Source organism: Pleurodeles waltl, chromosome 3_1 (assembly GCF_031143425.1).
Source record: "Pleurodeles waltl isolate 20211129_DDA chromosome 3_1, aPleWal1.hap1.20221129, whole genome shotgun sequence".
NCBI lineage: Eukaryota > Metazoa > Chordata > Amphibia > Caudata > Salamandridae > Pleurodeles > Pleurodeles waltl.
The window spans coordinates 1172074384-1172099586 of NC_090440.1; the positions used below are offsets into that span (position 1 = coordinate 1172074384).

General features: G+C 46.0%; 1 protein-coding gene across 2 annotated transcripts in view; it reads right to left on the reverse strand.

Moving 5' to 3' along the window:
• Nucleotides 1–25203, reverse strand: part of ST14 (ST14 transmembrane serine protease matriptase) — a 320066-nt gene that overhangs the window by 54596 nt on the left and 240267 nt on the right. For both annotated transcript variants that reach the window (XM_069224467.1, XM_069224468.1), the window contains exons 15-17: nucleotides 6691–6813; nucleotides 6301–6487; nucleotides 1655–1923 (exon numbers count right to left, since the gene is read on the reverse strand). In XM_069224467.1, the coding sequence (XP_069080568.1) occupies nucleotides 1655–1923; nucleotides 6301–6487; nucleotides 6691–6813 (579 nt within the window). The remainder of the gene's footprint in view (nucleotides 1–1654; nucleotides 1924–6300; nucleotides 6488–6690; nucleotides 6814–25203) is intronic.

The following is a 25203-nucleotide window of genomic DNA, read 5'->3' on the forward strand; positions in this document are numbered from 1 at the left end:
TCATATTATCTACATTCAATGGGCACACAGCCTACCTTGACAACGTACACTATGGATTGTGGAAGAAAGACCTATTGTTGAGAAGAAGACTATGAGAAGGGATATCAGAATGGAGAGAGGATGGCCAAAGGGTGCTGGATTCCTTATGCTTAGCTGGTATTTTTCTCCAGAGTCGAATCCAACTGAAGTGAACAGAAAACATCCACTGCATTCCCATTCAGTACTAAGCCAATAACTCTAGTGTAGGACTCGGACATTCCTCTGAGCGTTCACACACAGTCTGCCAGTGTCAATAGTACAAAGATTAGAAAACATCCTTTTGAGGATAGATGCATTTCCACAGTTTATGCTCTGTGGACCAATCAACCTCAGCATTCAACCCATGCTACCAACATGAAGCAGCAGAGGCAGCCTTCAACCACCATGCAGCGCCCGCATCCCTCTGGCATCTCAAATCTATCTCCATTCTCATTGGCTCGGCAACTTCAGAAGCACCTGCACTAAATGGGCCTGAATAATTCTCAGTACATTTTGCCCATCTGATGCTCATCACCTACTGGGACACCACATAGTGGTCCACTACTCCGAATGCTGCATCAGCAGCCAGACGCAAGCCTTTAGGAGGTCAAGCTTGTGGTCAGTCTGTGTCCAAGCAAAACCAGGTGAACTGTTCCTTCTCTGCATCAGTCCAGCACAAGTGACGAGATTCACCTGAGCCCACTAACTAGATTTCATCCACATAGCCATTTCCCCACCAGTACCGGCTTTATTTTAGGATCAAGGCAGCAACACAAATGCCTGTTGAGTTAGTCTGGCTCATCTGACAAAGTGAGGTCTCAAAAAGAAGTGGATGAGGAATAAATGAACATCCACAGTGTAGAACCCACTGAAATCAGTATTCAGTGTAAATTTCAATAACGTATCTTAAAATTCAAACAGGTGATGTCCCCAAAAAAACTCCAAAATAAGATCTCATTTACTGTGTCATTCTCCTTCAAATGTGAGTGATCTAAACGTGATCTGAAACTAGAGTGTCTCAGAGCACTTCTCTGGACACCCCCAGAACAAAACTACCAAGTTGGTAATTTTAAAATAAATATTAAAAATCTTAGTATTACTTTGGCTACGATCTAGACATGCTGTTTGCAAATCATGCTTCACAACTTGACTTATCTATCTGGTCAATAGTAAGGCAGCACACACCAACTGTTTAAAAAAAATCAAGCAAAAACACAAAGTATGACAGTGATCCCCAAAATAGGCCAATACTGCAAACAAAGAATTGGCATACTAACAAAAACAAGAAACGGTGATCGCCGATCTACAGACTAATGCCACCTCCACTGTTTCAATAAAATGATCATCATCATTAGAAGTCAGCCTCATATACTTTCAAGAGCCTATATGATTCAGATAAATGCAATTTATTTTACAGGACTCACCCACTACAGAGAAAATATGACTTGCAGCATGGCTTCAAATTGTAACTTAGCTAACACACTTTGTCTTCTAACGTCCAAAAGTTGTAATGAAAGACAATGGCTGAACAGTTCTGAGTTTGCAGCCATTAATTGAATTGGATATCAAACCATGCCAACACATAAGGTTCTTAATTGATATAATGATTAAGCCGCATGCTCTCTTCCACACTCACCTCCTTCCTTTAGCGCTCCCCATCCAGTCACCCATAAGGATTTCCCCACTGGGAAATCATGGGTGACATCTGGCAAGCAGATAGGCTGGATGATATTGTTATATGTAACAGGACTTTCTAGCTCCAGCACAGAAATGTCATTGTCGTAGGTGTAATCATTGAAGAGTCTGTGAGCGATAATGCGTTTGATCTTCCTCATCACACTGGTACCTCGTTGGGCCTGCTCATGCAAACCGAGGTAAGCAGTCCACAGAGCAGGATCAGAGTATCTATTGGAAAAATTCAAGCAGTAAAAACAGTCATTTTTGCATCAAGTGCTTTATCTTACTGAGCAATCAATTTATTCAATTCACTACACAATTACGCCCGAAACATTTCTCAGTCCGTTGTTGCCCACTTCATGTGGTAAACTAGTTTGGCAATAGAAGTGATCTAATTTTGCACAGTCGGTGTCCTTGAAAGGTTTACTGAATTAGTTGTGATGCTGATTGAAAGAGCTAGAGTGATACCTATGCCACTGCAGTAACACCATTTGCTAGCAGCTCTGCAAAAGTGCTTTAACCAAGTTCAGGTGAGGTGGTATCACTGTGATTGTATCCTGCCTCACCTATTAATTCCTTTTATACATCCTACTACCAAGTGGAATTGGGTGTGTGGATGAAATGAAAGCATACAAGGGCATTAGCCCTGTTAAATGTGGATCCTAAAGTAGTGACCAACACATTCCACAATCTCCAACTATTCGGAGCCAGCAAACTCTTGGAATAGACTCACTGCACATAGGTAGGCACCTGCATCTGATCCCTAGATGTCTACATCTGTTTGACATCAGTACTTGTATACAAAGCAAGAAGTGGCATTTAAAAAGACAGAAATAGATGTACAGATAAAAACTCCCTTACATGTAATTACCCAGAGTGCCGACATGACTTGGGTGACAGCACAATGATACCTGTATTAACAAGAAAGCTCAGCCAAGCAAAAGATGTCACAAGTGAACAAATGTGCCACTGGAGTGAAGCCCCCAAGGTCCGAATTGACCAACTGCGTTTTTATTAGGCCCCAGCGCCACCTTTAGACAGTGGAGGTCACCATTCTTTAGACAGTGGAAGTCAAGATTTTTCTCAATTTATGGAGAATCATTTTCATGTCTATGTGATGCAATTATCATCTGATCTCGTCTTTCTAAGGCCTGTGAAAGTGTTGGTTTATTTGGCTGATGGCACAGATGTAACACTTGATGCAATATCAGTCTGGGACAAGTGTCTATTTATCACCATGCCAAGGTCAAATAAGAACAAGTAGACATATCCAAAACAGTGTAGCCTGCTCACCTTATATGTTCACAAAGAAAATCTATGCCTCACATCTTGAGGCACATTAACTAGGTCAGACATTCCTAAACCTATGTCTGAAATTCCAGTCTCTGATAAGAATTGGTATATAGGACTGCCACTTGACCATTTGTCATTAGAAGGTCATCATCCAGTTTATCGCACAAGATTCTGCCAAAAGCTGTTCTCACCTACTGTCAGCACACTTCAAAGATTCTACATCATTCCCAGTCCTAATAAAGACGGGTCGTGGAGGAAGGTTGCTACCACAGTGCATTTGTTCTTCGCAGGGAGTACTGCCTTCATGCCTGCCCTGAGGACAACACCACTCACTGTCAACAAGGTATGCAGTGTGTCGCTTCTCCCTAAAACTCTAAACTGCAAGTTGCTCAGCTTTCTGTGCTCTTGTAGTGTGTGCAAAGAAGTAGGTTTTAGGGTGCTAGGTTTTTAGAAGACATTTTAACCATGCTAGAGATGTTCATCTTATTCTTGTTAATTACAACATATCTTCTTGTCTTTTTTATGATTTTCTATGTAAGTGTTTCAGATATATTGAAAAGCAGGTTAATCTTATTGCAATAAATGCTTTTATTTAGAAGTATATGGTGGGAGTGTGTGTCACCAAGAATAATGAAATATCAGTGGCGGCCGGCAGCTTTAGGAGGGAGGGGGGTGGGCGGGATACACACACACATTCTTTCTTTCACACAGACACGCACGCACATCCATTAACAACACTCATAACACTCAAACATGCACGCGTGCACCAAACATTCAATTTAAAACATCACAGACACACACTTACTTACCTTCAGCCTCCAGGTCCCAGGAGGGCTGGGACTGCTTCCTTCCCTCATTGGCTGACCTTAGGTCAGCCAATGAGGGAAGGAAGCAGTCCCAGCCTCGTCACAGAGTGGGATGGGGTCAGTGAGACTGCTGACCCCACCCCACTCTGTGACGAAGTGTCACTGATTGACACTCGCCCTGGCACTTCAGGGCTTGAACCTGAAGCGCCCAGGGAGAGTGTCAATTGGTGACGCTTTCCTAGTCACCCAGGGGCGGGCCTCGAGGCACCTTTGCTGAGTCGAGGAGGTCACGCCCTCAGCCCAGCAAAGACCTGCTCAGGCAGCCAGGAGTGTGCGCAGATCGCGCCTGTCTGCTCCTGGCCGCCTGAGCTGAACATGGAGAGTGTCAGCTGACCTTTATTCAGCCTGACAGACACTCTTCATGAGGGGCAAAAAGTGGGGGGGCGTGGCCCCTCTGCCCTAAAGGACGGGCCGCCACTGTGAAATATGTTTGTTTCTGGTACCATAGTGCCCCTGATCCCCTTTATAGAGACTGTTAGTAACCCAAAAGCAATAACTATTTTTGAGTGTGTTCTGTGGGCTACAATAACCTGTCTTTTACATTCTGCCTCAAGAATGGTGAGCCTAGATATCCAGGAAAAACAGAGATGTGCAGAATTAATTCACAGATAGCCACAGGCCACAATGAGCGTTATTTAGAGTTTGGTGGTAACAGGACCTCTGCCAATTAGTCTGGATATGTCCCATCCATTGGCTTTAAGGTAGATCTCCTTCATTCAGCTAAGTCTAAATAAGGCCTAAAATCTTATAAAAGTTCAGACACCGACAATATATACAAATGCATGCACTAGCAATTCTAAAGTAAAACAGAGAGAGGAAAAACACGAATCAACCATAACAGTCTTTAAAAACACTACACAAACCTTGTATCCATTTACTAAAAGCTAATCCCAGAGCAAAACAGTCACCTGGACAAAAACAACTTGTACAAGTGTTCACTTTTATTTGATGTAATGATCCATGCAAAACGTAATACAGGCAAACTGCAAGAAACATCATTTTAAGTCTAGGAATGATCCTACATAAAGTTAATCAAAGGGGTAGGGAGTGCACAATGGTTCTGAAAGTATGAAACATTTCAAGTGTTACCCAGCACCGGTCTGCACTTGAACATGAAAGCGTATACTTTCTACACAGAGTAAAAGACTGTTTGTAACTACATGTACCAGCATGTATTGTGGAGGACTGGACACTCTTGCCAGCACCACTGTAACACCACCCCTTGTTTATTTATACTAGATGCAGGTCTTAATCTGGAATCCCAAATATATGCTGTAGTGAAACACTCTACGAATGATAACAGAATGTTAGCAGAATCCCAAGATGTATGTTCCCTTTCATAGGTTTCCACCCCAGAGTTGAAGTAACAAGTGTTCTTCCACTCACTCGCCTGGATTACGTGACTAAACTTTACTTGGAACACTAAAAATCCTCCTTAAAAATTGCAAAAGGTGCAAAACTAAGCAGAATTTGTCTTTGAAATCTTAAACCCTGGTACGACAATACATAGCACTTTTGACTCCACGCAGCCTTCCAGTTTCTCGCAAGATTGTTTTCAAGGGACTGTGCTTAGAACAATCTGCTTTCAAAAGAGATTTCATATCAACCACTGTCCAAAATATCTGCCCCAACACAACTGGGAAGTAAAGTGCTTTGTTTCAAAAGGGAGGTGTTTTCTGTCAGTCCAAGCTAGAAAGCGTTGGAACTCAGTACAAAATTACCTCGTCTTTCAAAATGACATAAAACCTGACTCGTCTTGTTTTCAGACACCTGAAAGATACTAAATTTAAAGAACACGGACCTTATATTAACATTCCATTTAGGTTTCGATTGGAATCACCAACATTTCATTTTGAAACAATCACACCTATTGCGGATACCCCACTTTTAGTGGCGTGAGGATTGGTGCTTGTTTCTTTCTCTCTATGTGTTAGCGTAAATATACTTTCACTATTTTTAGTTTTTTCTCACATATCATTGATATTATCTGGTCAAAGTAAATTAGGAAATGCCATTTATATTTTCAAAACCTAAGATATATTGTAGAATTGGTAACTTAAAAGCAGTTCTCAATACCAAATGGCTCAAGTTAAAAAATCAGCTGGTAGAGCAGCCCTGGAAACAAGACTCCCTAAAAACTCTTTACAGTACATAATTTAAAATGTTTCTAAATGCTACAAAATGAATTGTTAATCCCATGAAGAATATTTTAACAGGGGAAAATAATCTCATTCTTTAAGAATTTTTAGACAAATCCATTTTCCATCAATGACAATCAATATCAATTCTAAACAAAACAGTGCGCAGACTTAAACAGCTTTCCACGACAACTGAAATGGTAGAGGTGCCCATTACCAATGCTGAAAAATATATCATCCTTTATAAAAAATATATTATCCTTTGAGAGCATACTACTGTATGGTACATTCCCCCATATCATACTAACCGTATTCCTGCAGAATCTTGAAAACAGTGTGCAGCAGACACCAGCCACTTTTCAGAGATCAACGAGGCACCGCAGGTGTGGCCCTCTCCTTTTGTGTGTAGACTGACCTGCCATGGCCACTCTCCCACATCTGCATTTGTACCTCCCACAATGCGCGTCTTCCGGCTGAAAGGCCTTGTTCCACATGCTTTACGGAAGGAGTAGGAGAAGATGGTAAGTATTAGACATAAACAAGAGACTGACTCTCTGATAATCTTACACTTACTAATGAAAGCTTATAAGCTAGAAATGGTTAACTTAAAGAGGAGACTAACTAACTGCTCCCAGAGCATATACTGCTACAAAAGGTTACAAGAGAACAGACTATGGCCATCACCCACTATCACTTACAACAGCTTGCTTCATCTGAGCCATCAGTGCAGTCTTTTTCTCCATCACATTCCGGGTTCTTCTTGTTGATGCACTGGTTGTTACTGCACTTGTAGGTGTAAGTAAAACAGGAGACCGGGACAACTGTTCCGGAAGAGAAGGAAAAAAGTGTCAGGAAGAGCTAACTGTATAACTCGTCAACAAATTGCAAAGCGCTTAATACAGCTGATGAGGTGTTGATTATACAACAAACATGAACTAAGGAAACAAAACCCAACATTAATATACGGCCAAGGTATTAATAAGGCAAACTCATCACAGCATTTTTTTTAAATCTTCAAAGTCATTTCGCATAATAATAAATCTATTTAGATCTCCGATTTGGTATTTTGCAGTGGAAAAAGGTTTTGGAACTGCTGCTCGAATTACTGCCTCAGCAATAAACCAGCAGCTCATCTTTGATGCTGGGATAAAAACTGTTTACATTCTTGATAATTCTGGGTGTTACTGCAGATTGTATTATCAAAATCAAGCAGAGTTATTTTTGCCTTTCATTCTTCTGGGGCCCATTAAAAAAAAAAAAAAAATAATTCTGATGGGCCACATATGCCATGGCACCAAGAATTAATATAGTTATTTTATACATTACAAGATGGACATTTTGTAGGAAGCGGTCTCTTTATATAGTGGACCAAACCTATGTACACTGTGCAAAGATTCTAAGCTATCCCTAGAGGTATCATAGAGGCACAAATGACATGCCAAATGCTTTCTTTTTGGGTAATGTAGTCGAGCAGTTAGGCATATCAGAGGGTAGTGCTACGCATGTAAGGCACACACTCGTACAGTAAACACTCAATAAAGAAGTAGGACACCAATTTTAGAAAAATAGCACATACTTTTGTATAAACTTTGTTACCAAGATACTGGAGTCAAGTAAGTACTTTTCGAGTTATGAATTTTTAGAGTCTGTAAAAGCTGACTGCATGTTTCAGATGCTGTAATGTTATCCTATCGAGGAAGAACAAGCACTGCCAACAAATATTGTACAGCAACTTACGGGATCAATCTCCTGGACTTGAGGTAAATATGGGGCAAGGTCCAAGGCCACACCAACAGGTCACCCCGGGAGGCACAGGGGAGGCCGGGTGCAGTTCAGCGTCGGTGGTATGTCTTTGGGGATCGGTCCGGCCACAAAGATGCTTAAGGGGTTGACAGAGTCCAGTCTGGGTGAACCACCAAGGCGGTTTAATTCTAAAGAAGCTCAGGAACATAGGGATACCGTTGGCCCATTCTCCTCGGTCTGGGTCGTCCTGGTGCAGAGGTGGTTTGGACCATCAGGTTTGTTACCAGAGGTTGTTGTGGTGTAAGGGGCCCGCAGAAAAAGGTTGAAGGCATGGTATGGCGAGCTATTCCGGCCAAACCAACAGGTGGACTTGGGTCTCACAAGCCTGGGGGGATTTAGGGACACCAGTGGTCCCTTTTCCCCTCAGTCAGGGACGTCCAACTGGAGTGGACTGTCGAGTCGCCATCACAGGTAGGGGATGTGGTGGAGGAGCGGTCTGCATAGTTAGGCTGCATATGCCGTTGGGAAGTCCTCGGAGGGCAAGCTTGTGGTGGACTTGGTCTCTGGAGGGCCTGGAAACCACTCTGGCACCATTGGCCTGCTTCAGCTCCAGCTATGCGGCTCGGGTGCAATGGTGCTGTCTGACGTCAGGTTTAACCGGTCCCGGTCCTCACTGGTCTTTGGGTGCCTGCAGATGCAGGGAAGCAGCTCCTCTGCTCTAAGGGAGTTCTTCTTGGCGATTTGGAAAGTCCAACAGCTCTACCGGTTTCTTGGAGGCTGCAGCAGCAGGACAGGCCAGTGGCTCCTCAAGGGTCAGGTGCAGCAGGTAGGCTAGCAAGGCTGGCTCCAAGTCAGCCGTGCCCCTCGGTTCTCGGGTCAGCAGTCCTCTTTGTCCACTCCTTTTGTGAGGATGTGGCATCAGGGGGTCCCCTGAATACTTAATTTAGGGGGCATTAAGGAGAGTGAAAGGTAGGAGCCAAAGAGTTACTTACCCTTGGGGTCACTACAACCCCTAGATGACCATTTCCGGTGGGGAGTGGGTATCACCCTGTCCGAGTTCCAAAATTCCACCACAAGCAAGATGGCGGAATTTCCTAAGCCGTGTCCACGTCAGACTTGTCACCCTAGGGGTGTTCTCTGTCTGGAAGTGTGACACCCCTCTTGCATAGCTAAGTTTCCCATCATTCCAGGTGGACTGGCGTTGGAGTAGGGGGTGGGGGGATGCAGATCTGCATACCAAAGGTGGAGGGCTTCTTTGAAGCTCCTGCTTTAGAACGTCTGTCATCCTGTGGGTAGGGTTTGGTAACATGCCAGCTCAGACAGGCTTTTGTTTCTGACCTCTTGAGAGCAGAAGCTCTCACCTTGGGAGGTCAAATTATTGTCTATCTGTGTTTCAGGCTGGCCACAATCGGTCAGTCAGCTCACCAGCAGTTCGTAGGTTTTTCAGGCGGCACCTCTAAGGTCCCTTTTGGGTGCATGTATTAACAAATCCATTACTAGAAACAGTACTGGACACTTACTATGTCTCAGAATCGACAAAGACATAATAGGGGCATTTTTGCTCATGCATTGTAATATAAAACACCCAGCCTTAGGGCTGAAGGCCTGATGTAGAAGTGACTTACAGATATTACAAGCAGTGTTTTGGAGGTCATAGCAAACAAAGTCTGCCATGTTGTGTTTTCAATTTTGGGGGCACCTTGTCACACAGTCTGTCATGGCAGTCTGCATAAGTTTGGTGCTGGGTCCCTCAGAGTAGCACAAGTTGTGCTGCAGCTCTGAGGGGGCCTCTTCAGTACCCATGCCCTAGGTACCATTTACTAGGGACTTCTAGAGGGGCTGAAGGTCCTGGTCATTTGTGGATCAAGGGACTAGGTGTCTTGTCTTAGGGAAGGAACACCAACACTGGGGACCTGGTTAGCAGTAGCCTACTGCACTTCAGTCAAAGTTGCATCTCCTTACATCCTACTGTCCAAGTCATTTCCTTTGGGGAGCTGCCCTACCTCAACAGTGTTAGGACCCCATTTAGAATGTGCTTTATCTATTTTCTCCTTGTCTTCGGGATGAGATCTGTCCACCTCTGCTAACACTATCTTAGCCAGGACAAACCCTAGCTTACCCAAAGAGGTCACCCACAAGTGTAGTAACCCCACCCTGACCAACATCTTGCTATATGGCATGGGGTCAGACCATTAGGCCAAAGACAGCGCAGCCATAAAGGCTAACACCTAGCAGAGGCCAATGACAACTGTCAGTGCCCAGAAGCACACCAGTGAAGGAGCTAAGTTATAGGCTTCTTTTGGTTCAGGGAGCCTGTCTGCTGTTTTAGAGTAGGGGGTTACTACAGCCTGTAGCAAAGACACTTTTTTTTTCAGTTATCTGATGAGTCACCAACTCAAGCTTAAAAATCGCCTGACTATTCAGTACTTCTTGTGGGTCAGGCTGGGCTTCACGAGCGCCAACTTTGGAGTTCGCCCCTGCTGGAGCAAAATTTCCTTGCTTTACTGGAACTTTAGCTAGAAGTTGCACACCTTTACTATACTTCCTTCCTTTCCTTTTCTTCTGGGGCCTACTTGCACTCGCTACAAGGGCAGCGTCTCCAGCATTCTTGAGAGAGTGCTGGCATTGGACCAGCTCCTCTTGAGTTTCTGACCAACGTCTGGGAGGCCATTACCAAGGAGACAATCAAGGGCGAGGTTTGTACTAACTACCACTCCACTCTAACTAAGGGGACCTGCTTTTCTAGGGGCAATAAATCCAAGGGCCTATCGTGACCTCTCACGGGATAACCTTTACACTGGCAGCCTCACCTGGGATATACTGATTTGAGAGTACCAGCCTGTCATGCACAAAGGTGTGACCGGCACAGTTATCTCTCAGGGCAGTGGCAGGGATTCCGTTCACCAGGTGGTGGTGGAAGTGTTTACTCCCCTATGGAATCTTTAACACACTTGTTCACCCAACTCTCCATTTAAAGGCTAATAGAACCTCCTCATCTCAGGAAGCATCCTCTATGGCTACACTGGTAATCCCTGGGGGTTTATTAGTGAGTTTGTGTTTAGGTCACGAAATGTCCCTGGTGTGGCACCCTGTCAAAGCACCATGCTTTTGTGGCATCCCAGTTGTTACCCTAGTATCATTTTTATTTTGTAAGATGTTCTGAAATCCACCCTACTGAAAAGATTTTCTGGGGCCTACAGAGCACTCATTTTCTTTAGTTTAGGGTTGCCCACCTTTTCTTCTTTTTTGGGGGGGCAGGGGCTTCCCTAACCCTTTCGTTTGCCCCCCAGCCCCCTGCCTAGTTTTGGGACACCCTGGCTCTAACCCAATGATCAGCCTTCCTCCCCCGCTCTTGGGGAGAGACTAGCCCCAGGTCCACCAGATATTGATCCAACTTCTCAGAAGAACAGTTACTTAATAGATGGCCCTTCATAATCAAATTATAAAACCCATCATAATCTTGCACGTTGACTCCCGTTAATCCAACCACCTAGTGTTTTCACTGATAAGTCCACAAAATCACCCAGGACTGACTTGGGGTTTTGCAAGTCTCCCTGAACTCGAACCCATATTCGTCTGTAGTGAGTCCAAAGTCCTCAATCAGGGTATCCTTCATGAGGTCATAGGATACAGCATCTGTCTCACTCAATGTAAGAAGTCTATCCCTGCATTCACCAGAGAACAGTTCCCAGAGGAGAGAGCCCTAAAATGTTTTGTGACTTTCCTCATTCTACAAGCCCCCCTCTAGGGCTAAGAACCATTTGGCGATATCACCATCTCATATTTGGAGACAATTCCTTAGAGGATGTTGGGGTCAGGAGTTACTTCTTTCTTCCAATGTGAAGTACTGCTGCCACCAGAGACAGGCTTTAAACCCATCTCAATTATTTCTGTTTTTATAGCTAGGAGAGTAGCTTCTAACTATTCTCCTAGCTAGTTTTTGAGGTTCAGCATCTCAACTGTCTGTATGCCCTGTGATATTATCAGAAGTGCCTTCAGAGGTATTACTGTCAGAGCGAGTGGTAAGGTAATCATTCTCCCCAACCTCCTCTTCTTCCTCAGTCTCCTGAAGGATCCTTTAATTGCCATGGTTCTATCATTTTCTGAAAGCAGTTGCTGCACATGAAGTTTTGTGGGTTTAGATTCATGGTAAGTATCCATGTTTCGCAGAGGGCCTTTAGTTGGGCACACTTAAGGTTTTTGTAGGAGCCTTGGTTAAGCTCCTGGGACGAACCTGCTGACTCATACCAGGTTTTTAAAAATAGTTGGGGCCGGTTTAGAATCCTTCCCAAAACATTCTAAACAGTTTTTAAGGCCTAAATAGCTAGTAACGTTTTGAATTTCTGTACACCAAGGCCTGAAAAAAACAGAAAAGAAATTTAGAAAAAAATGCAAAGATTTTAAAAAATCGAAAATATTTTTGGCAACTAAAGTCAACTGTGGATTCTTTAGTGAAATCACAATACTGACAGAGTGGTTTAGTACATGCAAAGTCTTTTTACCATCAGTGTAGGAAGCTGTCTCTTTATATACTGAACCAGGGTACAATGTGAAAGAGTCCAAGCAATCCAGTGTGGTCAAGCACTTAGGCATATCAGAGGGTATTGCTAAGCATGTAAGGCACACCCTCATACAGTAATTGAGACACACACAAAGAAATACAACAATTTAAAAAGATAACACATACTTTTACATAAACTTTGACACCAAGATCACTGGAGTCAGGTCAGTACTTTTTCGAGCTATGAATTTTTAGAGTTTGAAAAATGCACTGTCAACTTTTGCAGAGGTGGTAATGTTATCCTATGAAGGAAAAACAAGCACTGCAAACAGGTATCGTACAGCGACTTACGGGACAAATCTACAGGACTTTGGGTAAATATGGGGCATGATCTAAGGCCACACCAAAAGGTCACCTTGGGTGGCACAGGGGAGGCCAGGTACAGTTCAGCGTTGGGTTCCCCAATGCAAGTCTATGGGGATCAGTCTGGCTACAAAGTTGCTGCAGGTGTGGACTGAGTCCAGTCCGGGTGAATCACTGAGGGGGTCCAGGTCTTGCAATGCTCGGGGACGTGGGGACACCAGTGGTCCCGTTCTCCTTGGTCTGGGACATCCAGATGCAGAAGTGGTTTGGACTGTCAGGTTTACCATCACTGGGGGTAGTCACGGTGCAGGGGGCTCACAGAAACAGGCTGCAGACGTGGACTGAGAGGTCAGCCCAGCCGAACCAACAAATGGACTTGGGTCTCACGAGCCTGGGGAACATAGAGACGTTAGTGATCCTCTTCTCCTCGGTCTGGGGCGTCCTAATGTAGAGGTGCAGTATACAGAAAGGTCATCGTCACCAGAGGTGGTCACAGTGAAGGATGGTGTGCAGAGTCAGGATGCAGACACTGTCGGGAAGTCCACAGAGGGCAAGCTCGGTGGGTTCACCTCTGGAGGGCCCGGAAACCACACTGCCACTGTTGGCCCACTTCAGCTTGGGCTAGGTGGCATGGGTGCAGTGGTGCTGTCGAGATGTTGGCGGTCCCAGTCCTCACAGTTTTTTTGGGTGCCTGCTGATGCAGGGAAGAAGCTACTGTGTTTCAAGGGAGGTGATCTTGGCGATTCGCGAAGCACTGGCCGCTCTCCCGGTTTCTTGGAGGCGCCAGGACAGGGTTGGGTGCAGCAGGCAGAGTAGCAGGGTTGGCGCCAAGTCAGTCATGCTCCTCAGTTCTCGAAGTATGAGTTAGACGAAGTAGTACACAGTGACAGATTCTCAGACCTCTGCTGAGTGCATCACACTGAATTGTACAATCCAATAAACATATGACATTTCTTAACTAAGACGCCTTGCCTGTGGGTCGATTGGCTTGTGCCCAGGTTAAACTGGCTCGACTGAGCACACTCACTGGTGTCAGAATTTGGGAATGCCTGGTGCGCTGTCTACCAGAGCCGCTGTGAAGGGAACAGACAAAGTCTGGCAAGTCCGCAGTTTGTTTAGGGTTTCTTCCTGCCCGCCAGGGACAGTGTAATCAGCAGCCTAGAATCACCCTGGTAAGGTGTATAGCTACCAGGGATTAATTAAAATTGACAAGACCGTAGAGGAATTCCCTGTTACAAGGGATCCGACTGAGCCCTCTTCAGATGAAATGGTCACTCCCTGTTGTCTGTCCCCCTCAAGATTGTCCAGACCTGGGAAGGGCGGGAACTAATGCTGCATGTGATTATCTATGTGAGTGCTTTTCCCTCTTCTGAGTGTATGCGGCATATGACACTGTGAATTTTTTCATCCTGAATGCATGATCTCTTGACTCTAGGTATATGTTGGCAGCTACACCAGTTACAGTGTCCAGGCGCTGCAGTGGAAAGCAAGGGTTTCCATGTGTCTAACTTGATTTACATGCGAACACCTTTCCTTCTCTCTGCTCTGTCACACTGTCCCTCTGTTAATTTTTTCCCTTCTCCCCTTTTCAGCGGCAAGGATGGCAATCCCTTTTGTGATACAACACCTATAATGCCTACTATCTGTATGATGACTGCCCTCTGTGCACTGGAGAACGAAGAGATGGTGTTGTAAAAGAGGGGCAGAACAAAGGGCGAAATAATGGGCAGAACCTTTTCTTGTCATACTAGCAACACTTCAGTGGCATATATATATGCATTTTTCTGGGTTTTGGGGAACAGGGGTATTGTCAGAAATAAAATTGGTATCATTGTGTCATGTTTGGAATGGTTATACTGTTGATAAACCCTGGTTACCTGATGATGGTACACTTGATCCTAAAAAGTTTAGATATTTGTGTGGTGTTACAGAAGTGCCCCATCTAGGTCAAATGGACTATTTTTATTTGTGGTATAAGGAGGCTTCACACAGACATCTCTGTTATAGCTAGTTTACAGGTTACTAACAAAAAGCTTGAAACAAAATTGCAGGACTACAAACAAGAGACTAAGTGGGGTGGGGGGTGTCAGCTCACCTCAATGGGTTGCCCTTCAGGCCCCTGTTAAAGACAGGGAAAGAAGACCACCCCCATACAATGAGAATGTACTGGACTCCTATACAGGAATTTACCCCCATCCTCGCCAAATTCAGGCACAGGTGGGAGGGGGCCAAGTGACAGCTCTGCCAGCAACCAACCCAGTAACCAAGGGGAGGAGGGTCTTGGAGGAAGATGAGGTATATTATGAGGGAAGGGAGGAAGGGGAAGGTTGAGATACCCTGGATACCAGAGATGAGGGAATGGCTTTGAGGAATAGGATACTGCAGGTAAAAGGGAAAGACTCATTGGAAAGTGTGCTCAAGCTGATAAAACTCGCACCCATTAGGGCATATCCACCAACAGCTGAGGGCGGGGGCGCACCACGCTAGTTAACGTTCCATGGACCACTACTGACCTCATCCACTGGCAGCAGACTTTACCCAAGTTTTGGGAGGACTCCCATGATTTCATTAGGCAATTAGATAATTTGCAACACACCCAACCCAAATTGGGCAGATGTTGAGATGATGTTAGACACTTTTCTTACCCCAGCTGAGAAGAGAGGGGTGGCTGCCCAAACAGTTAAGGCTTGCGACACAGATAATATTGCACAAGAGTGGCCCGCAGCCACCCCCCTCTCCTCCACAATGGGACATACAAGCAACAGACCCAGTGCCCAGTTTGTCTCCCTAAGGAATACCCAGAGGGTGCTCATTCAGGCAATTGAAGAGATGGGAAAGCCACAAGTAAATTGGACTAGAGTGGAATCATGCATGCAGAAGGTAGATGAGCCCAGCTGATTTTGTTTTAGTGCACTGGATACCCTTAGAGCACACAGGGGAGTAAATCCAAACTCCATGGACTCTGCCCCCTTAGTGGTCGAAGTCTATGTCAGAAATTCACTTCCCTACATTAGAGAGTACATTGACGAAAATAGCGTGGGTAGTAGAGTATGGCGCTTCCACAGCTCACTGCCATAGCAGCTCATCTGTGGCAGAGATACGTTGAAGAAGGGGGGATAAGAAGGGTAAGGTCCTTGCACTTCAGCTTAAAAACCTGCAAGCCACAGTACAGGGGCAAGAGATTCACTGCAGACAGTGGGCCCTAGCTGGTAGAAGAAGACAGAGTGGTCCGGGACAGTGGAGACCCTGTCCAGAGGATGAGTTTAGGTATTGTCATGGGAAGAGACACTGGGGGCGGTCCTAACTCAAGAGAAGAAACAGGGACAATAGACCTGATGGACAGCGCGACCAGGACCCTCAGGTTACTGTCACTATTGATGGAGGTCCCCATGAAATGCTGGTCCGCACTGGAATATCGCTGAGCTCCTTGGGGGATGGTCAAATACCGCCTTCAGATGTTAACACCATTGTTCAGGGCTTTTCTGGTGCCCCCATAAGTCTCCCACTATCTGAACCACTTTCCATCTCTTTTGGACCCATCAAAGATACACGTTTCTACTCAGCCCTCAATACATAGATAACCTGTTGGGCCGCAATCTCCTCTGTAAAAATGAGTGCCACATTTTATTGGGACCCTAGAGGAATATATTTCTCCCAAGCAATATGGTGCATAGCCTTTGTTCCATACTGACAGCCTACTCAGTTGAAGATAATGGACTTAACACACCTTCCTGTTTGGAGAGCTTGCCTGTTTATCTACCCATCCAAATGTTTTTGAATTTCTGGAATCTGCCCGTCCTGCCCGGGTTACCTGCCATACTGATCACACATTTCCTTGCAAAGCACAGTACCCTCTGCCCATGGAAGCCATTAAGGGCATCCGCCCTCTAATTGAGTCTCTCCTGCAAAGGCTGTTTTGGGTCATTGTACTTCAGTATCTAACACTCCTATACTTCCTGTGAAAAAGCCAAAACCCCTACCGTTTGATACCCTCTCAGTACCTTAGGGCAGTGAACAAATTTGCCATCCCCGCACTCTAGTGGTTCCCAATCTAGCTACTATTCTTACCACTATTCCCGCAAGTGCTACCCACTTTACTGTGATGGTCCTTTGTTGTGCTTTCTTTTCCATCCTAGTCCGCCCTGAGTCTCAGTTCTTATTTGCATTCACCTTCAAAGGGGCGCCTGCTTTGTTGGATAAGGCACACCATGGGGTATTGAGAGAGTCCAACCATCATTTCCCAGATACTGAAAGAAGATTTGCAAGATATTGAGATCACAGGGGCTCTGTGCTGACAGTATGTGGACGATCTTTTGTTGGCCAGTGTCTCTGCTGAAGTCTGCCATTCTGGTACCTTTTCAGTACTTACTGAGCTTGCTAAAAGGCCACAAAACGTCAATCTGCAATCTTCAATTTTGCCTTCCCAAGGTAACATATCTAGGTCACGTCATCTCCTATGGTTCCACCTTCATGACTCCTGACAGCATGCAAGCAGTGCTTGCCGTTCTTGAGCCCGTCAGCAAGTGGCAAGTGCGCCAATTTCTAGGTACTGCTGGATATTGTTGGTGGTAGATCCCAAATTTTCACTCCAATTCCTAAACCACTGTTTGCGCTGATCGTTGACCGCACACCAGACCCACTACAGTGGACCCCTTAGGGGAGGAGGCCTTTTCTGCTCTTAAGCAAGCCCTGGCCTCTGCCCATGCTCTGGGTCACCCAGATCACAAAAAGCCATTCACGTTGTACTGCCATGAGCACCAGGGAGTGGCCTCTGATGTCCTGACACAGCCCTTTTCAAATAAACAAAGACCAGTGGGCTACTATTCTGGACCCTGGGGCATGCCACTATGTCTTTTTGAGCAGTCGCTTCAGCAGCCACCCGTGTGGATTGAGTGGCTGATATTGTCCTGGGACATCCATTGACTCTTGCAGTGCCACTTGCAGTTGCAGCACTGCTTCTCTGCTCTAGCACCCAGCATCTCTCAGTCCAGAACCAAACTCAATATGAACAGGCTCTTCTTGGACAGAAACCTCACAATAGTTAGATGTACCACCTTCAATCCTGACACTCTTCGCCCCGCAGTGGAGGATGGACAATCTCAAGATTGCACCCAAGTTGTGGCCATCACTTCTTCTCCACATCTAGACCTCACCAACACACCGCTTCCCAATGCAGACTTTACTCTCTACACTGATGGTTCTGCTTTGCCGGACGATTTTGGTGCTCTTTGCATTGGCTACACTATATGCTCACAATCCGCTACACTAGAGGCTGCTGCCCTCCCACAACCCCACATTGCAGAGCTGGCTGCTCTCACTAGAGGTTGTGGGTTGTCAGCTGCAACTCTGCTCACTATATACACTGATTCACGTTATGCTTTTAATGTCTGTCATGCTACTCGTCAGCTATGGAAAATGAGGGGATTTCTCAAGACCTCTGGTTCCACTATTTCTCCTGCTGCTCTTATTAAAGCTTTGCTTGATGCTGTTCACCTCCTCAAAGAAACTGCAGTTGTCCAATATCGTGCTGACACTATAGAACAGTCAGATGTAGCCCATGGTAACGCCAGATGCCGTCGCACAGCCATGCTACATTGCAGGGGTCTCCTGCCACCTTCCCTTACTTAGGTGCTTTGCACAAATCCCACCCTTCTCATTCTGTCTCTCACCTGTCTGCAATGCAACTGAAATGCATCGATGGCAGCTGGCACTTGCGTTTCATTCAATGTAACACATGTGTAAGAGGGGAATTGTAAATCAGATACTGAAAGATTGGTATTTCCCAGGAATACACCAGACAGCAAAGGAAGTGAACCGTAACTATCACATGTAGGAGGATAACTCAGGAGAGGCACTAAGACAGCAAGAGGAGGGTGAAAGGCAGTGGGCAGAATGGCCAATGCAGCATCCTCAGATCGACTTTATAGAACCACCACCCTCACAAGGCTACAAAAATGCGCTAGTTATGGTGGATCAAATGTCGGTCGGGGTGGCAGGGGACCTTCCCTTGCGGGAAAGAGGATGCAATAACTATGGCAAAAAAGCTCATGTTTGGTGTCAACCTCCGTTTTGGGTTATAATCCGTCAATTTTACATTTCAGCACCCTGGAAGCCCCAATAAGGCTTATTCATTCATGACACTGTACCTTATACATTTGCTATAATCCTCCACATTTATGTTACCAGATTGTTCTTTCAATTCAGAGGTGATGTAGGTCTCATTTTCAACCTAAATTTGATTACATTAAGCACTGCTAGAGACTTTGTGAGCGCTCATAGCATTTCCACCCAAGTTCTTCTCTTCAACTGAATCCCATATTTGTACTTCATTTCTTCATTTGGGGCATGGTGAAATCATTTAACAGTGATTTGTACTGAGCTATATTGTACTAATCAGCCACCTGCACTATTACCTAGTTTATAAAGGGGTTATCGATCTGTGTAGGATGTTGGCTCTGTATGCACTATTTCAAAGTAAGGAATAGTATGCACAGAGTCCAAGGGTTCCCCTTAGAGGTAAGATAGTGGCAAAAAGAGATAATACTAATGCTCTATTTTGTGGTAGTGTGGTCGAGCAGTAGGCTTATCAAAGGAGTAGTGTTAAGCATTTGTTGTACATACACACAGGCAATAAATGAGAAACACACACTCAGAGACAATTCCAGGCCAATAGGTTTTGTTATAGAAAAATATATTTTCTTAGTTTATTTTAAGAACCACAGGTTCAAATTCTACATGTAATATCTCATTTGAAAGGTATTGCAGGTAAGTACTTTAGGAACTTTGAATAATCACAATAGCATATATACTTTTTACATAAAACACATATAGGGGAGGTAAGTTATTGTTAGTTCTTGCAGGTAAGTAAACCACCTACGGGGTTCAAATTGGGGTCCAAGGTAGCCCACCGTTGGGGGTTCAGAGCAACCCCAAAGTCACCACACCAGCAGCTCAGGGCCGGTCAGGTGCAGAGGTCAAAGTGGTGCCCAAAACACATAGGCTTCAATGGAGAAGGAGGTGTCCCGGTTCCAGTCTGCCAGCAGGTAAGTACCCGCGTCTTCGGAGGGCAGACCAGGGGGGTTTTGTAGGGCACCGGGGGGGACACAAGTCAGCACAGAAAGTATACCCTCAGCAGCACTGGGGCGGCCGGGTGCAGTGTGCAAACACGCGTCAGGTTTTTAATAGGTTTCAATGGGAGACCAAGGGGTCTCTCTAGCGATGCAGGCAGGCAATGGGGGGGGGGGGGGGGGGGGGGGCTGGGGGCTGCGGGTGCAGGGTCTTTTCCAGGCGTCGGGATTTTGGATTCAGACAGTCACGGTCAGGGGGAGCCTCGGGATTCCCTCTGCAGGCGTCGCTGTGGGGGCTCAGGGGGGACAACTTTGGTTACTCACAGTCTCGGAGTCGCCGGGGGGTCCTCCCTGTAGCGTTGTTTCTCCACCAGTCGAGTCGGGGTCGCCGGGTGCAGTGTTGCAAGTCTCACGCTTCTTGCGGGGATTGCAGGGGTCTTTAAATCTGCTCCTCTGGAAACAAAGTTGCAGTCTTTGTTGAACAGGGCCGCTGTTCTCTGGAGTTTCTTGGTCTTTTGGAAGCAGGGCAGTCCTCTGAGGATTCAGAGGTCGCTGGTCCTGGGAAAAGCGTCGCTGGAGCAGTTTTCTTCTGAAGGAGGGAGACAGGCCGGTAGGGCTGGGGCCAAAGCAGTTGGTGTCTCCGTCTTCTCTGCAGGGGTTTTTCAGCTCAGCAGTCCTCTTCTTAGTAAGTTGCAGGAATCTAAGTTCCTAGGTTCAGGGGAGCCCTTAAATACTAAATTTAAGGGCGTGTTTAGGTCTGGGGGGTTAGTAGCCAATGGCTACTAGCCCTGACGGTGGGTACACCCTCTTTGTGCCTCCTCCCAAGTTGAGGGGGGTCACATTCCTATCCCTATTGGGGGAATCCTCCATCTGCAAGATGGAGGATTTCTAAAAGTTAGAGTCACCTCAGCTCAGGACACCTTAGGGGCTGTCCTGACTGGCCAGTGACTCCTCCTTGTTATTCTCATTATTTCCCCCGGCCTTGCCGTCAAAAGTGGGGCCGTGGCCGGAGGGGGCGGGCAACTCCACTAGCTGAAGTGCCCTGTGGTGCTGGAACAAAGGGGGTGAGCCTTTGAGTCTCACCGCCAGGTGTTACAGCTCCTGCCTGGGGGAGGTGATAGCATCTCCACCCAGTGAAGGCTTTGTTATTAGCCACAGAGTGACAAAGGCACTCTCCCCATGTGGCCAGCAACATGTCTCGAGTGTGGCAGTCTGCTAAAACGAGTCAGCCTACACGGGTAGTTGGTTAAGGTTTCAGGGGGCACCTCTAAGGTGCCCTCTGGGGTGTATTTTACAATAAAATGTACACTGGCATCAGTGTGCATTTATTGTGCTGAGAAGTTTGATACCAAACTTCCCAGTTTTCAGTGTAGCCATTATGGTGTTGTGGAGTTCGTGTTTGACAGACTCCCAGACCATATACTCTTATGGCTACCCTGCACTTACAATGTCTAAGGTTTTGTTTAGACACTGTAGGGGCACAGTGCTCATGCACTGGTGCCCTCACCTATGGTATAGTGCACCCTGCCTTAGGGCTGTAAGGCCTGCTAGAGGGGTGACTTATCTATACTGCATAGGCAGTGTGAGGTTGGCATGGCACCCTGAGGGGAGTGCTATGTTGACTTACTCGTTTGGTCCTCACCAGCACACACAAGCTGGCAAGCAGTGTGTCTGTGCTGAGTGAGGGGTCTCCAGGGTGGCATAAGATATGCTGCAGCCCTTAGAGACCTTCCCTGGCATCAGGGCCCTTGGTACCAGGGGTACCAGTTACAAGGGACTTACCTGGATGCCAGGGTGTGCCAATTGTGAAAACAAAAGTACAGGTTAGGGAAAGAACACTGGTGCTGGGGCCTGGTTAGCAGGCCTCAGCACACTTTCAATTCAAAACATAGCATCAGCAAAGTCAAAAAGTCAGGGGGTAACCATGCCAAGGAGGCATTTCCTTACACAACCCCCCCCAAACGAAAGAGGATGAGACTAACCTTTCCCAAGAGAGTCTTCATTTTCTAAGTGGAAGAACCTGGAAAGGCCATCTGCATTGGCATGGGCAGTCCCAGGTCTGTGTTCCACTATAAAGTCCATTCCCTGTAGGGAGATGGACCACCTCAACAGTTTTGGATTTTCACCTTTCATTTGCATCAGCCATCTGAGAGATCTGTGGTCAGTTTGAACTACAAAGTGAGTACCAAAGAGGTATGGTCTCAGCTTCTTCAGGGACCAAACCACAGCAAAGGCCTCCCTCTTAATGGCACTCCAACGCTGCTCCCTGGGGAGTAACCTCCTGCTAATGAAAGCAACAGGCTGGTCAAGGCCATCATCATTTGTTTGGGACAAAACTGTCCCTATCCCATGTTCAGAGGCATCTGTCTGCACAATGAACTGCTTGGAGTAATCTGGAGCTTTTAGAACTGGTGCTGTGCACATTGCTTGTTTCAGGGTGTCAAAGGCCTGTTGGCATTCTACACTCCAGTTTACCTTCTTGGGCATTTTCTTGGAGGTGAGTTCTGTGAGGGCTGTCACTATGGATCCATATCCCTTCACAAACCTCCTGTAATACCCAGTCAAGCCAAGGAATGCCCCGACTGGAGTCTGGGTTTTTGGAGCTGCCCAGTCCAGAATAGTCTGGATCTTAGGCTGGAGTGGCTGAACTTGGCCTCCACCTACAAGGTGTCCCAAGTAAACCACAGTTCCCTGCCCTATCTGTCATTTGGATGCCTTGATAGAGAGGCCTGCTGATTGCAGAGCCTTCAAAACCTTCTTCAGGTGGACCAGGTGATCCTGCCAGTTGGAGCTAAAGACAGCAATATCATCAAGATAAGCTGCACTAAAGGACTCCAAGCCAGCAAGGACTTGATTCACCAACCTTTGGAAGGTGGCAGGGGCATTATTTAAACCAAAGGGCATAACAGTAAACTGATAATGCCCATCAGGTGTGGAGAATGCGGTCTTTTCTTTTGCTCCAGGTGCCATTTTGATTTGCCAGTACCCTGCTGTTAACCCCTTCGCTGCCAGGCCTTTTCCCCCTCCTGTGCCAGGCCCTTTTTTGCCTATTTGGGGCAGTTCGCGCTTAGGCCCTCATAACTTTTTGTCCACATAAGCTAACCAAGCCAAATTTGCGTCCTTTTTTTCCAACATCCTAGGGATTCTAAAGGTACCCAGACTTTGTGGGTTCCCCTGAAGGAGGCCAAGAAATTGGCCAAAATACAGTGAAAATTTCGTTTTTTTCAAAAAAATTGGAAAAAGGGGCTGCAGAAGAAGGCTTGTGGTTTTTCCCCTGAAAATGGCATCAACAAAGGGTCTGCGGTGCTAAACTCAGCAGCTTCCCAGCTTTCAGGAACAGGCAGACTTGAATCCGAAAACCCAATTTTTCAACACAATTTAGGCATTTTACTGGGGCATACCCCATTTGTGCAATTTTTTGTGCTTTCAGCCTCCTTCCAGTCAGTGACAGGAATGGTCATGAAACCAATGCTGGATCCCAGAAACCTAAACATTTCTGAAAAGTAGACAAAATTCTGAATTCAGCAAGGGGTCATTTGTGTAGATCCTACAAGGGTTTCCTACAGAAAATAACAGCTGAAAAAGAAAAATATTGAAATTGAGGTGAAAAAACCATCAATTTTTCTCTACGTTTTACTCTGTAACTTTTCCCTGCAATGTCAGATTATCGAAAGCAATATACCGTTACGTCTGCTGGACTCCTCTGGTTGCGGGGATATATAGGGTTTGTAGGTTCATCAAGAACCCGAGGAACCCAGAGCCAATAAATGAGCTGCACCCTGCAGTGCGTTTTCATTCTATACCGGGTATACAGCAATTCATTTGCTGAAATATAAGGAGTAAAAAATTGCTATCAAGAAAACCTTTGCATTTCCAAAAAGGGCACAAGATAAGGTGTTGAGGAGCAGTGGTTATTTGCACATCTCTGAATTCCGGGGTGACCATAGTAGCACGTGAATTACAGGGAATTTCTCAAATAGATGTCTTTTTTACACACACTCCTATATTTGGAAGGAAAAAATGTAGAGAAAGACAAGGGGCAATAGTACTTGTTTTGCTAATCTATGTTCCCCCAAGTCTCCCGATAAAAATGGTACCTCACTTGTGTGGGTAGGCCTAGCACCCGCGACAGGATATGCCCCAAAACACAACGTGGACACATCACAGAAAACAGAGATGTTTTTAGCAAAGTGACTACCTGTAGATTTTGGCCTCTAGCTCAGCCGCCACCTAGGGAAACCTACCAAACCTGTGCATTTCTGAAAACTAGAGACCTAGGGGAATCCAAGGAGGGGTGACTTGTGTGGCTCGGACCAGGTTCTGTTACCCAGAATCCTTTGCAAACCTCAAAATTTGGCTAAAAAAAACACATGTTCCTCACATTTCTGTGGCAGAAAGTTCTGGAATCTGAGAGGAGCCACAAATTTCCTTCCACCCAGCGTTCCCCCACGTCTCCCGATAAAAATGATACCTCACTTGTGTGGGTAGGCCTAGCACCCGCGACAGGATATGCCCCAAAACACAACGTGGACACATCACAGAAAACAGAGCTGTTTTTAGCAAAGTGACTACCTGTAGATTTTGGCCTCTAGCTCAGCCGCCACCTAGGGAAACCTACCAAACCTGTACATTTCTGAAAACTAGAGACCTAGGGGAATCCAAGGAGGGGTGACTTGTGTGGCTCGGACCAGGTTCTGTTACCCAGAATCCTTTGCAAACCTCAAAATTTGGCTAAAAAAACACATGTTCCTCACATTTCTGTGGCAGAAAGTTCTGGAATCTGAGAGGAGCCACAAATTTCCTTCCACCCAGCGTTCCCCCACGTCTCCCGATAAAAATGATACCTCACTTGTGTGGGTAGGCCTAGCGCCCGCGACAGGATATGCCCCAAAACACAACGTGGACATATCACAGAAAACAGAGCTGTTTTTAGCAAAGTGACTACCTGTAGATTTTGGCCTCTAGCTCAGCCGCCACCTAGGGAAACCTACCAAACCTGTGCATTTCTGAAAACTAGAGACCTAGGGGAATCCAAGGAGGGGTGACTTGCGGGGCTCGGACCAGGTTCTGTTACCCAGAATCCTTTGCAAACCTCAAAATTTGGCTAAAAAAACACATGTTCCTCACATTTCTGTGGCAGAAAGTTCTGGAATCTGAGAGGAGCCACTAATTTCCTTCCACCCAGCGTTCCCCCACGTCTCCCGATAAAAATGATACCTCACTTGTGTGGGTAGGCCTAGCGCCCGCGACAGAATATGCCCCAAAACACAACGTGGACATATCACAGAAAACAGAGCTGTTTTTAGCAAAGTGACTACCTGTAGATTTTGGCCTCTAGCTCAGCCGCCACCTAGGGAAACCTACCAAACCTGTGCATTTCTGAAAACTAGAGACCTAGGGGAATCCAAGGAGGGGTGACTTGCGGGGCTCAGACCAGGTTCTGTTACCCAGAATCCTTTGCAAATCTCCAAATTTGGCTAAAAAAACACATGTTCCTCACATTTCTGTGGCAGAAAGTTCTGGAATCTGAGAGGAGC